The sequence below is a fragment of the Nipponia nippon genome, unplaced genomic scaffold (assembly GCF_047370975.1).
Source record: "Nipponia nippon isolate SJK-2023a ecotype South Korea unplaced genomic scaffold, ASM4737097v1 scaffold_2, whole genome shotgun sequence".
NCBI classification, from domain to species: domain Eukaryota; kingdom Metazoa; phylum Chordata; class Aves; order Pelecaniformes; family Threskiornithidae; genus Nipponia; species Nipponia nippon.
In genome coordinates this window covers 36,814,320-36,828,206 of record NW_028262336.1, presented here as the reverse complement: position 1 = coordinate 36,828,206, position 13,887 = coordinate 36,814,320, and the positions used below count along the sequence as shown (strand labels likewise).

At 45.0% G+C, this 13,887-nt stretch overlaps 1 protein-coding gene across 4 annotated transcripts in view; it reads right to left on the bottom strand.

Annotated features, from left to right (window-relative positions):
* The window catches only part of LOC104015759 (amine oxidase [flavin-containing] B), a 66,311-nt gene extending 63,890 nt beyond the window's left edge, over positions 1–2,421 (bottom strand). For 2 of the 4 annotated variants that reach the window (XM_087757266.1, XM_087757265.1), the window contains exon 1: positions 2,236–2,421. In XM_087757266.1, the coding sequence (XP_087613392.1) occupies positions 2,236–2,281 (46 nt within the window). In that variant the 5' untranslated portion in view covers positions 2,282–2,421. Of the gene's footprint in view, positions 1–1,731; positions 1,790–2,235 lie in introns of all 4 variants that reach the window. The other 2 variants (XM_087757267.1, XM_087757264.1) reach the window with 2 other exon arrangements.
* Between the last annotated feature and the right edge of the window lie 11,466 nt (positions 2,422–13,887).

The window sequence follows — 13,887 nt, the reverse complement described above, 5'->3', positions numbered from 1 at the left end:
TACAGCCATGCACCAACTGATGCCTTCCTCACCTAAAGGCAGTAACAGTAAAGTCTCAGACAGCTGTGCTTCGGGCAGCTCAAAAACAGTGACTTTCTGAAGGAATGCATATCAAATCTGGAGCAAAACCAAACCTGGTCTCCAAGGAGTGACCCATTTTAAAAATTATATATTTCATTCTCCACTGGACAGGAGAAGAGACCTCTTCAGCAGTTTGGCACATCAGCAGGATTTTTCAAGCAGAGCAAGGAGATATAGAAGCACAGTTCCATCACCTGGCTGCATGGTCAATGATTTACAGAGAAGCGTGTGGGCAGAAGACAAAGGTGAATCAGGAACGGTACACAGTAGCTAAAGGAAAGTGACTGAAGAGAGGTGCTTAGTCATTAGTAATTTTTGTACATGTATATTTTGCCAGCCTCTGTGTGAGGACAGGAGAAAAGTTGCTACTGCATTAAACCAGAGTGCTTTGGTGAAGATTTGGCGTAAAAAGAAGTAAACAGAAAACTGGTTCCTTACACTCCCCCTGCCACTTGCTGCTGTCTGCAGGTAGCTAAGAGCGAAGCACACAATTTAATAGGGCATAGCACTGCTTCTCTGCTCCAAGTGCTCTTTCAGAAAAACATCTGTGGGCTGTGCAGGCCTGCCATGAAAATATTTCCATGGCAACCATGAAAAACAAGGGTATATTGAAAGCTGTTACACTAACTCTTTCACTCCAACTCGTTGAACAGAGGGAACCTGTAGCGCTACTCCTGTACCAGAACACGCCACAGGAAATGTTTTCATTTAGAAGCTGTGAAGAGATAGTTACCACTGGTTAATTTTCTGCAATCGACTTCCGCTGTGCAACACAGTGTAAGTTAAAAATTAGCCATAACACTGTGTTCAGAATCAACTGTGCTTTACAGAAAAGCGCTGGTTAATTTCTGCTAATCGCATAAACATACTTGGAACATTCAATAAGTATTCAGCAATTCATTATCAGAGAATCATCCTTAGGAGATAAGGCCAACAATTTTGTTCACTGCATTTTGTGTATCATTCAAATTGCACGCTGCATACCTTAATTTAACGGTTAAATAGACATCTAGAAATACATATAAATAAATAGTGGAAGTTAAAAGCCATGTAAAAAAAGGATGAATACAACCATGCTTTGTAACACATCTTGAGTAATTTGTCTGCAGTTTGGCAAGAGATACTACTTGGATCTCTGGACGTATGCATACTCATTACGCACTGAGGAGATGAACATACAGCACAGGAGCTATCACACTGCATACCTCCCAACACTTACAGGCCAAAAAGCAACTGTTTAATATGTCAAAGGCACAGAAAAAAAAAATCTACTGCACATACACAATTTATTTGGGCACGTGCATCTCAGAACAAAACACACGAGAGAGAAAGATTCGTTCTGGGCAGGCACAGTGGTCTGTTAGCCAGGATTAGGTTAAAACTAGCAGATTGCTACCCAGAGGAACGAGGCTTCTAGGCCTGCTGCCCATTTCTGCCAGACTGCTCACGCTCTCAAATGCATACCCGTGCTGAATGAGGAACTAGAAACTTAACTACACGACCCATCTGATTTCAGGCATTTTTCCTTTATGCTTCTACCTGCTGTAAACAGAAGGTACCCCAAGATTTAAATTCGTCATGTGTGACCGAGAGCCTCTGCATAACACACCTGCACTCAGCGCAGAGGATGCAGAGCGCGTATAGCCTCACCTGCCCAAAACTTCCAGGGGCTCCAGGAAGAATTACATAGGTTCAGGGGATGCTGGGGCTGGACAGTGGAAGATCCAAAGAAATAAAATTAAGAAATACTAAAATAAACCAAAAAATAATAAAACAAAAAATAATAAAACACTGCCTGCACCATGAAGCATTCAGCCTGAATTACGGGGGCTGTACTCAGCCAGCTTTCCCGAGCTGGCCGGGATGCACTCGCACCTCGGGCTTCCCGGAGGAGACCCGCTCAGGCCGAGGAGGAGGCGACCACCCGCGCAGCTTCGCCGCCGCCGCCGCCGCGATGCTCCGCCACGCCGGTACCGCCGCCTCTCCCCGGCCGGGCGGGCCAGCGGCTGGGTGGGCGACGGCGCCCAAGCCGGCTGCGCCCCGGCTGCCGCCTCTACCCGGCCCGGCGACCGACCGACCGACCGACCGGCCGGCCGCCCAGGCTCGGCGCCCCAGGCGCTGACAGGACCCCCCGCCCCGGCCCGCCGCACCCACCTGAGATGCCGCCCCCGACCACGACCACGTCGCATCTCTCGGCCATGGCGCTGTCCCCGCACCAGCCGCTGGCTCCCTCCCTGCCGCGGCGGCTCCGGCCCGGCTCTGGCGTCCCCCGGGCGGACCCAGCTTCGCCTCGCCTCACCCCGCCCCGCCGATGGGCGCCACCTCCCACCGCGCCGTGCGAAGCCGAGGGCTGGCGGCACCGCGCCCCGCCGCTCTTCCGGGCTTGTGAGGGGGCCTGCCCGGCGGGGAGGCCCGCCCTGCCCGGCGGGAGGCCCGTCCGGGGAGCGGGGAGAGCGCGGCTGCTGCTGGGGGGCCGCTGACCCTCCAGGTGATGCCTGACCCCTTGCATCCGCCCCACTCACCCACGGCGACAGCCACGCCGTTAAGAAGAAATCACCTTGTTCTCTCCTACCTCTCAGAGGGTTCAGGGAGAGAGCGTGCCCCTGGTTGAGGAGCGCAGTCCCCAAGGTGTAGCAGCCACGGGCTCGCTGCCCCCCGCTCCCTGAGGGCCACTGAAGTGTTGGAGTCTGCTTCTGCACCGTCTGGCTGCCGGAGGGGAGCTGTGGCTGCCAAGGCTGGCAGCGTGGACTCTGGGAGACCAGTGAGGGCTTTCCTTGAGAGGGCCTCAAAATGAGCAGCACCTTATGCCCACCATAGTTTGTGCTGTGTGACAGAGAGCAGCATGCGTTGCTGCTCCCCCAGATCAGCCTCCACAGTGAGAGTGGTTTGCCGAGACCCCCAGGAGACTCTCCCACAGAGAAAAGGACTGGATTATCCAAAAACAAGTGTCATCAAATTCACCTGGAGCATCTAGGCTGGTCCCCTGCAGACCCAACAGGTTTCTCCATCACTCAGGTTTCTACTTTACCAGGAGAACCGGGTTTGGGGATGGTCCAAGCATGCAAACATGTTTCGTCAGGCATATCTGTACAGATTACATCCAGCAGTCGTGTCAGTCATACCTGACCTTCCACGCTCAGCGGGCTCATGGCAGAAGGTAGGATCTAGAGCACAAGTCCTATGAGGAGCGGCTGAGGGAACTGGGATTGTTTAGCCTGGAGAGAAGGGAGACCTTATCGCTCTCTACAACTGCCTGAAAGGAGGTTGTAGCGAGGTGGGGGTTGGTCTCTTCTCCCTAGTAACAAGCAATAGGACAAGAGGAAACAGCCTCAAGTTGTGCCAGGGGAGGTTTAGGTTGGATATTAGGAAAAATTTCTTCACCGAAAAGGTAATTAGGCACTGGAACAGGTTGCCCAGGGAAGTGGTTGAGTCTCCATCCCTGGAGGTATTTAGAAGACGTGTAGATGTGGTGCTTAGGGACATGGTTTAGTGGTGGAGTTGGCAGTGCTAGGTTAAGGGTTGGACTTGATGATCTTAAAGGTCTTTTCCAACCTAAACAATTCTATGATTCTATGATTCTGTGAAGAAAATGTAGGGGTCAGGAAGCAGAATAAAGATAGGTCTACATCAGCTGTCTGCAAAGCTAATAATCATTCATGGACTCATCTTCTCTTTCGCTGCTGAGAACAGTTCCTCCTCCATGCCTGTGTCCTGCCCAGGCATTGTGTGGCACTGTGCTAGTTGGCATGGGCTGTACAGCACCAGGAGGTGTGCTAACTTTTAGACAGTATGATGATCACAGGGCACTGACTGAGCATATGTCCTGGACATGCTTAGTTTGCTAGGAGACCCATATCCTATATCTCCTGCACTGTGGATGACACTGTTTATGGGCAGTTTAATGTCCAGTGTCAAGGCTCTAGCATCTTCATGACACCCCAGGATGAACTACCCTTCATCTTGCAAGTATACTATCTAACAAGCATTCTCTGCTCCCTTATATTTTTCCTAGAACTGCAGAATCACAGAATGGTTTGGGTTGGAAGTGACCTTTGAAGATCATCTGGTCCAACTTCTCCTGCTGTGAGCAGGGACATGTTTCTCTAGATCAGGTTGCTTAAAGCCCGACCTTGAACACTTCCAGTGATGGGGCATCCACAACTTCTCTGGGCAACCTGTTCCAGTGTCTCACCATTCTCATGGTAAAAAATTTTTTCCATATGCTTCCACCTCACTTTGCTCCTCATCTCTGCTTCATCTCTTATTCCCTAAAGATGTGCTCTCCAAACTTGTCCTGCCCTTTTTTAAATCCCTTTTCCAGCCCTCTTCACATGGATACCTCCTCTCCTTGTATCTTATCCACTCTTTCTCCAAGCTGTGTGCCAATTGGCAGATGAAGTCTAACCTTTAGGATGAAAGCTCCCCAAAACCTGAAGAACTAGTGAACTAAACCGTGTGATTTCAGCATAAGGGGAAGTTTGGGTTAAAGGAAAGACTAAATTTAAAATAAAACAAACACAAAACCTAGACAAAGAGCAATATCTAGCTGAAACTAGTTTATCACAGTTCTCAATATCTGAAGTATGAAATTTTCATTTGATTTACCCGATATGTTTATTATTTTGTGACTATTAGATAAATAATCGCAGTGGTGATACACAGAAAACACGTGCAGCGCTTATCTTTCATGGGAATGAGATTCCTCCATGATCATGAGTGGTTTCGGTTTGGGCTGGGAAGAAGGCATGTCTCATGGTTTAACCCCAGCCGGAAACTAAGCACCACACAACCGCTCGCTCACCCTTCCTCCCCCAGTGGCACGGGGGGGGAGAATCGGAAGGGCAAAAGTGAGAAAACTAGTGGGTTGAGATAAGAACAGTTTAATAATTGAAGTAAAATTAATAATAATAATAATAATAATAATAATAATAATAATAATAATAATAATAATAATAATAATAATAATAAATGTAGTGAGAAAGAAAACAACAAAAAAAAGAGGAACAAAACCCAGGAAAAACAAGTGATGCAACCGTTCACTACCCGCCAACCGACGCGCAGTCCATCCCTGCGAAGCCATCGCCACCCCCCCAGCCAGCTCCCCCAGTTTATATACTGAGCATGACGCCATACGGTATGGAATAGCCCTTTGGCCAGTCTGGGTCAGCTGTCCTGGCTGTGCCCCCTCCCAGCTTCTTGTGCACCCGGCAGAGCATGGGAGGCTGAAAAGTCCTTGACTGGTGTAAGCACTGCTCAGCAACAACTACAACAATGTGTTGTTCAATGTGTTGATCAATGTGTTATCACCATTATTCTCATCCTCAATCCAAACCACAGCACTATACCAGCTACTAGGAAGAAAATTAACTCTATCACAGCCAAAACCAGGACAGCATGCCAGAGGATCAAGGGATGTCAGAGTGCTAGGGACTGAGCCATCATCTGGAGGGCCAGGTCACCTCTTGGAATATACAAGGAAATTCATTTTAAGGCAAGGGACGTGGTACTGTTTCTTTTTATATGCTTAGCAGAATGCTACATTTATATTTCTGAATTTCAGGCTGGTTGCTGGTAAGAGGAGAAATCAGGGTAGATAAGGGGAGAAGAAAAAGGAGTAAAAGAGTAATAGGGGAGGGCAGTGGCCCTAATTTATTTGCCTCTTGTCTGTGCACATTTTTTTCATTCACTTTTAATTTTCTGAAGATGAGAAATCAACCAATATACTTCAGAACTTGAACTGGGCTTCTTTCTGAGGTTGCTAGTCCTAAGAAGCAGTTAGCTAGTACATATATTCCTTTTGATGGGGTCAGCAGTAAGCTGCATTGCCATACCTAATAAGTTTAATGTCTAGGATATTTTATTGTATATGAGATTTGGGTCTCATTTTATCACTGTAGTTATGAATATCATAACTGCAGTTAGGTGCTGTATCTGGAACTGCAGTTCCAGATAATTTTAGACATTCAATTCTATTTTGCACTGCTTTGGTCAAACTGATCTTTTGCTTTAAAAAAATTATGAAAATTTGTGAAGAAAATTTACAGCTCCTCACCCCATTATTTGTCTATTGCTCTCATTTCATATCCTAGGTCTGTTCTCTAGATCTTTGCCTAGCTGCTTGCTTACCCTTTCTGTGTACTTTTAGATGTGATCTCTTTCTTGTTAAGGCCATATATGTATCAACTTCTTACAAAAGAAAGTAGTCTAATGAGACATCTACAATTTTACTTTTATTATTGCATTTCTGCCTAGAAGGTATGTGAAGACAAGAACCTTTGCCTCATTAAAAGTATCATAAATATCTCCCTCTGCAAACAGTTTCTCTGAGTGATACTTGCCATGCCTGAAGTGGTGCTACATGATTAATCACTTACAGGGAGAAATTCCTTATTTTTGAGAGAAGTGGTTAATGGAGAAGAGAGAAAGAGGTCTCCGCAAACAGCCTGAATAAAAAGTTACTGGGAGACTGATGAGGCTGAATTAATAGAAGATGAATTAATAGAAGATTTTTAGTTTCTGCTCAGAAATGCATGTCCTTACTCTGATTAAAAGAATCTGTCTGATTTGAGGACGGTTAAATCAAACTGCAAGACCTCTTCATACTGAGACACACAATTATGAAATGGTGGTCAGAAATAATAGTTGTAGAGATTATTTTAAACCCCATATGAAACATTGAAAGGTAGGGAAGGCTATTCCAAAAGCAGAAGTGGGTTGTTTTATTTGGGCTATTGGTGATGGTGGCTATAGTTACATCTATGCACTTAATACCAAGTGCCACAGATTCACAATGTCCACGATATGTAACACTTAGTCCTGGGATTCCTCTGGACCTTATCTTCCTCCTGTGGCTCTAAGGAATAATATTTTTATCTTTTTTTAGTATGAGTGTTTGAAACAGAGAGGGCTGTATTGCCTGCAGTTGGGAGTATGTGGTGCACACCCTAAAGTCACCTGAATGTCCATGTGGGTGTTTGAGGGCACAAAGCCCTCAAAGGGCTGTTGAGATACAACAGAGCAAACATCTGCATCATTAAGTCTGGTTCTCTGTCATCATGGACACATTATATAATACTTCTAATTAATAAATCTAGCTCTGTCTACAGCAGGCCAAATCTCTCCCAAAGCCAGATTAGTAGTTTTTCCCTCCTCTCTCCCACAATAAGTCCATTTCAAAGATTCATTTTTTCATCTCAGTTGCTTCTGCTTCCAAAACGTTTACACCACGATGCATTTAAACAGATATCATATTCCCCTTTCTGCTTTTCTGTTTGCAAGGTTGATGCTTGTCAAGCACTTTAGTAGCCTTACATATTGGGATATACATTTGCTGATCCTAATAGCTCTCTTCTACCTCTGTCTTAGTCCATAAATATCTATCTTCAACAGGTATGACCAGAACAGTATGTGTAATCCTAATAAAGCCTCTTTGACAGCATAAAGATTTTTTTTTTTAATGTCTGCAAACATCTCTTCTAATCATATTAGGATTCTGTTTCTATTTTTTATGGCCCCATTACTTCTCTCATCCCATGTGGTTGTAACTAATTAAACAGATTTAGAGAGTCTTCTGCCTGGATTTTGGTGCTTTATCCTTTGAATGCATAATGTTGAGAGCAAAGCAAACTTTTTGAGAAAAAAGAGCAACTGAGAGCCTCCACATTTTCTCAGCTTGGAAGAGAACTCATCTGAGACAAAGTATATTGTTTTCATAAATTTTATTAGGCACTTCTACACTGTGGCAATGAGATGGCATAAATAGCTATACTGTCTGGTAGAAAATGTACTGACAGCCCTGGACTAAATTTTGAGAAATGAGTGGAAAGTTGATGGAATAGGGGTCAAAGCCAAATACCTCCAAATTCACAAAGACTAAGAGGTAGAATTTAGGCACATATTTCATGACTGTCTGGTCAGTGGCTGGTAAAAACACAGTGCAGCATTTTAAATTATACATCCTCTCAGCTTCTGCTCCTTAAATAGCAGTGCATTTAATAAGCCAGCTTTTCATTGTTTGTTTTGTGTTACAGTCTTTCTTCATCATATTCAGTGGGAAAGTCTCTGCTTCAGGACAAGCCAGTTTTCACTGCTGAAATTTCCCACTCGCAGGTAATACATGCTGACATTGCCTGTAATCAAGGTGGCAGAACAGACTCCTCCGTTACCTGCAAGCTGTATTAGCACCTGCATCGCTAGGGTGCTTCAGCGACAGCGTTATGGTCAGAGACAGGAATTCTTCTAAATTCCTGGGTCTGGATGCAAACTCCCACTGCACTAGGTGCATGTCAGCAAGCCCTGGGTGTTCATCTTGCCTTCCTCCCTTCCCCACCACTGCCACTGTCCCCTACTGCACAGGGAGGAAGCCCAGACACACAGGCTAGATGGACACCATGGCACACCACAGTGGGTCCTTCATAACTGGGGTCAGGGCACAAGGACACGACAGGTTTTAGGCTGTTTGATGGTCAGAGGCTCAGGCTCAGGAGCACAGGTAAGTCTCGATGCAGCCTTAGGGCATTGCAGTCACATGCAGAGAAACTGTGAAGAGAAAGACAACAAAGAGCTTGGTTGTGAAAAGCAATATTGCATCTTCCATCAGCCACAAGCATACACTGAGACTTGGTGCTTTCAGGCACCTAGTGGATTTGGTGCTTGTGCTTCATTACTGGTTTGCGGTAGAGGATCCCTTGAAGGTAGGGTGAACGTGGTTTGCTGCCTCTCTATTCTGCAACCAGGTCATGCCATTCTTCTGGTTAGCACCTTTGTGTCTGCTGAATTCTGATGTTACAGAAGACAGGCAGGTTTAAACTCATTTTTAAGCATACATTTTAAATAATTTCAAATTTCTCTCAAGCAATCAGTGCAGAAATTGTGAAAGCACATGTCAGTGCTTTTGAAATACCATGCAATTAAATGAATGTAAGCTCCATGCCAGGCTTTCCAATAAAGGAAAACTGCTGCAAGGAGTCTCAGGAGGTTGTCTAGTCTGTCCCTTTGCCCTACAGCAGCATCAGCCATGACCAAAATGTATCTTGATTAGCAGCAAATGTTAACCGGAGAAGCTAAATGTTAATAGCCAAGATTTTTAATCCAACATACAACAGTCTGACATTAATCTAGAGCTAATAAGCAAAAACTGAGTATTTTATCAGTCAGATTCCATTCAAGGTAAGACTGATCATTAAATATAAAACCTACAAGATTAAGCCCATTAGTAAAAGCGATGAGTGAATGTAAACACGTTATTTGTGAGTACACAGAGCCATAGCGCAAGAACAGAACAAGGGTCCCAGTGCCATGGCGCAGCCAGGCTGGCAACTCCCCGAGGCCAGGGGCCGGGACCGCGAGGGCTCCCCGTGGGAGGGCGGCAGGGCAGGCCCTGGCAGCCCGGGCCCATCCCACCCAGAGCCAGGGACAGCCAGGGGCACCGGGGCAGCCCCAGCCCCAGGCATCAGGCACATCCCTGAGGACGGGGGTGGGCTGAGGATGGGCTGGGCCGTGGGCCCATGGATGGGCCCGGCTCAGTGGGGCCCATGGCCAGGGAGGGCAGAGCTGTGGGGAGCTGGAGACCGGCCCTGCTGTGGTGTTGCTGGGGCAGGGGCTGATGGCCCCGGGGGGTCTGATGTGAGGTCTGGGGCCATGGGCAGGTGGGGGGAGCCCCAAGGGGCTGCCAAGGGGCATTCGGGGCTGGTGATGCCCTCAGAGCCCTGAAGCTGAGTGAAAACTGCTTTGCATATTTTCAAAGACCAGCAAAATTAGGTCCCTACTGATACCATCATCATTAAATACAAGTGCACAAGTTTCTAGACCACAACATTATAACATCAAATAATTTTGACTTTCTTATTATTAACTCATTGTCTATTTAGACTTAAGGATCCTCCTGGCCAAAGCATCTGTAACTGGGTATGGAGGCAACCTCCCATTCAGTGGCGGGAGGCCATGTAGGCTCTAACACAATGAGGAGTCAAACACACCCCCCCTCGTTAGATCTCATGGGGAACCCATTCATCACGACTGCTTGTGTAATGAAACCCCAAGAAGGAGTGGAGGAAGGTAGATGTGATGTCTCAAACCACTCCAGCTAGTCCTACTTCATAGTCTCTAGTTTCCTTTCCCATTCTTTGTCCTAATGAGCCTGCTTTTACAAACCTATGACTGATGTAACCACCGTTCTGATTCAAGGATTAATAACAATTACAGTAATTATAAAAGTATATGCATATTTACTAATATATGTCCAACAAAGAAAAAGCAGGGAAAAATCCTTAAACTAGAATAAATTATTTTCCCGACATCAAGCTCATCCCTGCACTATGCTAATCTCTTCCTGACCATTAGCTACAGTTCAGGCTGGTGCAATTTACTATTACGTTTCTCTTTTGCAAAATTTTCCCCAAAAGAAATCCACCGTCAGGTTTGCAGTGACATTCGCTATTGATATTAGCATGCGTATCTGGCAGAGATGCCTGGTACTGACATGGCATCTGTGACATGGACTTCTACCAATTTCAAAAGACACTTTCCATTCATTCACAGGCAATGCCAGTTCCCACCATGCAGAAGTCCTAACAGTCAGGTCCACAGGTGACCCATACAGACAAGGATAATGACAGAATGGAAAGCAGCATTTTAAGTAGATGTAAAGGAGTTAGAAAAATTAATGTCTCTTAGAAGGTAACAAAAATGGAAAAGAAAAGATAAATCTCAACAGCAGCAGCTAAACTGAACTCCACGTGTGCATCATGGGAAGGTGGAGCACTGGTTTCCCCGTTGTCCAGGTTGGAGAACTAGTCTGAATGAGGTGCTCCCAAGCCCTCCAGTTCACCTATAGCCTAAATGCCACAAACGAGACCACCAGGCGGGGCATGACCTGGAATGGCAGAGAGCAGTCCAAATGAGCATCTTCCTGCTTCAGACAGAGCCAGACTTAATTTTGCAATCGAAGGATATCGTTCCAAAATAATCAGTGTTTTGTAAGCAGTGACCAGAAGACATATGTTCTGAACTGAAAATCAACAATCTTTGCTATGTAATGCCTCTGTCTTTTTTTCTGACCCTTGTTAAGAGTCTGTTTGAGCTCAAATTTTTTTTCTTGAACTAGATGAGCAGAGGCTAAAGATGCAAAACAGATGATAGCAGTGAAATTCCTTCTCATACCTCTAAACAGACAGTGCCCTGTGTAATATGCATTGGCATAACTCAGAACACATGAGGAAATAAAACACTTTCTTCCTTTTAACAAAAATGACTCCCATGTCCTTCACCAATAACCTAATCTGAAAAGTTCCTAAAGAGACAGGTTATGTCTCTCACTCATATCAAATGTTTTTTTAGTGAATCATGACAGGTGACCTTTTATTTTTTCTTAATCAGGCTAGTCCTGCTGCTTCGCATCTATCGAAGTCACAGCACACCGTTTCCATCCGTCACTTGAAAGATGGCCACTGCCAGCTTTCATTATTTCACTGGTACTCTATTTCATGTGGACTGGTGTCAAAAGGAGTACCTAGGTTTGTATTCCTCTGGTTCCTCATTTTCTAATTATGTCTTTTCCCCTATGTTTCTTCTAATGCCTCATTTCCTGACTGTTAGCGATGGTGGAATAGTCCAGCATCAGTAGCAAAACTCATGTTCTTCTGCAGAAAAAAGCGCGCAGGAAGATACTCTGGAAGCTCCTACAGTGCAAACTTAGGAAAGGGTTGAAGTAATGAACAATAGGCCGTCATGTATCAATATGGAGGTTATTATTACTGAGGAGGCTATTATGTTTGTATTGTGTATCACTATGTGTGTGTATAGTAATGCTGCTGTGACTACTCAGGGAATGTTGTTTACACTTCTGTGCACACTTCCACAGTCCAAGATGGCCCTGTGTACATTGAAGTGGCTTCAGTGAAGAGCCTTGAAAACAATAAATGGATTGGGAAATATGCTTGCTAGTGAAAAAATCTAAATCTGAAGAGGAGAAGGTTAAGAGGTTATAGTTTTTACAGGTGGGATTAATTTCATCTTATGTTGACCATCTGCACTGGCCAACAAGCCCCCTTCTCTGGGCAACGGAAGAGATAGGTAGGTCTAGAGACTGATTTATGCTATACTAGGATAGTTAATCAAGAGAGATGGGACAAATTTCCTCCTGAGATGTCTGTCTCTCTCCAAGGACACCTAACTAATTGACTTAGACTAGATAAACTTTCAGATGATTAGAACTAGTGAAGTAAGTCCCACTCCAAGTATGTACTTACGGAGCAAAGAGCTACTCATAGAGCTCTTAAGCGAAGGTGATGGAAGTGCTAACTAATACTTCTAACCTAGAAGAAAATGAGAAATCAATACAAATCTTCCTTGGAAACTTACCACTTGTGTTATTGTGTACAGACCGTAGGATCCTGTCTTTGTTCCTGAGAAGCAGCAGGAGGTTGTGCAAGCAGCAAGCAAGATGAATTGGCTCCTTGCTCTTGCATGGAGGCTAAGACTACCTCTGCAAAGGCCTCTGCTGTCCTGCTCATTCCCCATGCCTTTCATTGGTGCCCCTCAGTGCCCTGAAGCAAAGCTGATACAGCTCCCTGAATGAGCATGGAGAACCCATTTACATAGGAAGACTGGGGCATTGCTAATTATTAACGTCATTTTAAGCACACATAGACACAAACCGCATTAGCTCTCTGCTGGACCAGAATCAAGTTTTTACCTTATAATTGCCCTTTGTACTCTGTGTTTTCCAAACATTCAAAATCCTGGCATTGCAAAGTGCTGAGTTTAATCCAAATCTTTCCATGCTAAATCCTCTCGGGTCAGGACTTGATCCTGTTTTTTGAGACTTTGGGTAGATTTTCCATACTCATGTTATTTTTCTTTCTATTGTATACACAGTTTTCATTCTCTTCAGGCCTAAACTTTCTCCAAAATCTTTAATTACCCTATAAATTCCCAAGTCCAGCTCCTCATCAACTTTTCCTTGTATGCTTCCTTTAACTCATTTCCATAAAAGACAAACCTCCTCCAGAGAATTAAGAAAATACATATGTATCCACTTACTAGATGTACAATAGTTTAAAATCCGTAGAATCTGGTGTCGTGGTTTAACCCCAGTCAGAAATTAAGCACCACGCAGCCGCTCACTCCCCCTCCCCCTCCCGGTGGGATGGGGGAGAGAAATGGAAAAAAAATGTAAAACCCATGGGTTGAGATAAAGACAGTTTAAAAGGACAGCAGAGGAAGAAAAAAAATTATAATGATAAAAGAATACACAAAATAAGTGATGCATAATGCAATTGCTCACCACCCACTGATTGATGCCCAGCCTGTCCCCAGGCAGCAATCGCTGCCCCCCGGCCAGCTCCCCCAGTTTATATACTGAGCATGACGCCATATGGTATGGAATAGCCCCTTGGCCAGTCTGGGTCAGCTGTCCTGGCTGTGCCCCCTCCCAGCTTCTTGTGCACCTAGCAAGGCATGGGAAGCTGGAAAGTCCTTGACTGGTGTAAGCACTGCTCAGCAACAACTACAACATCAGTGTGTTATCACCATTATTCTCATCCTCAATCCAAACCACAGCACTATACCAGCTACTAGGAAGAAAAGTAACTCTATCCCAGCTGAAACCAGGACATCTGGATCTAAAAAAGCAGGGCTTTTCATGTTGTCTTCATGTTATTTTTTGTCTTTCTAAGTATTTAGGTCTGTCTTTGCTTATTGTCTTCCATTTTATAGCCTGCTTCTTTTGAAACACTTGGTTATTTTAATAAGCCTAACTTGCAAAGGTGTTTTGTTTATATTAGCACTTCTCTACAGTGCAGCCAG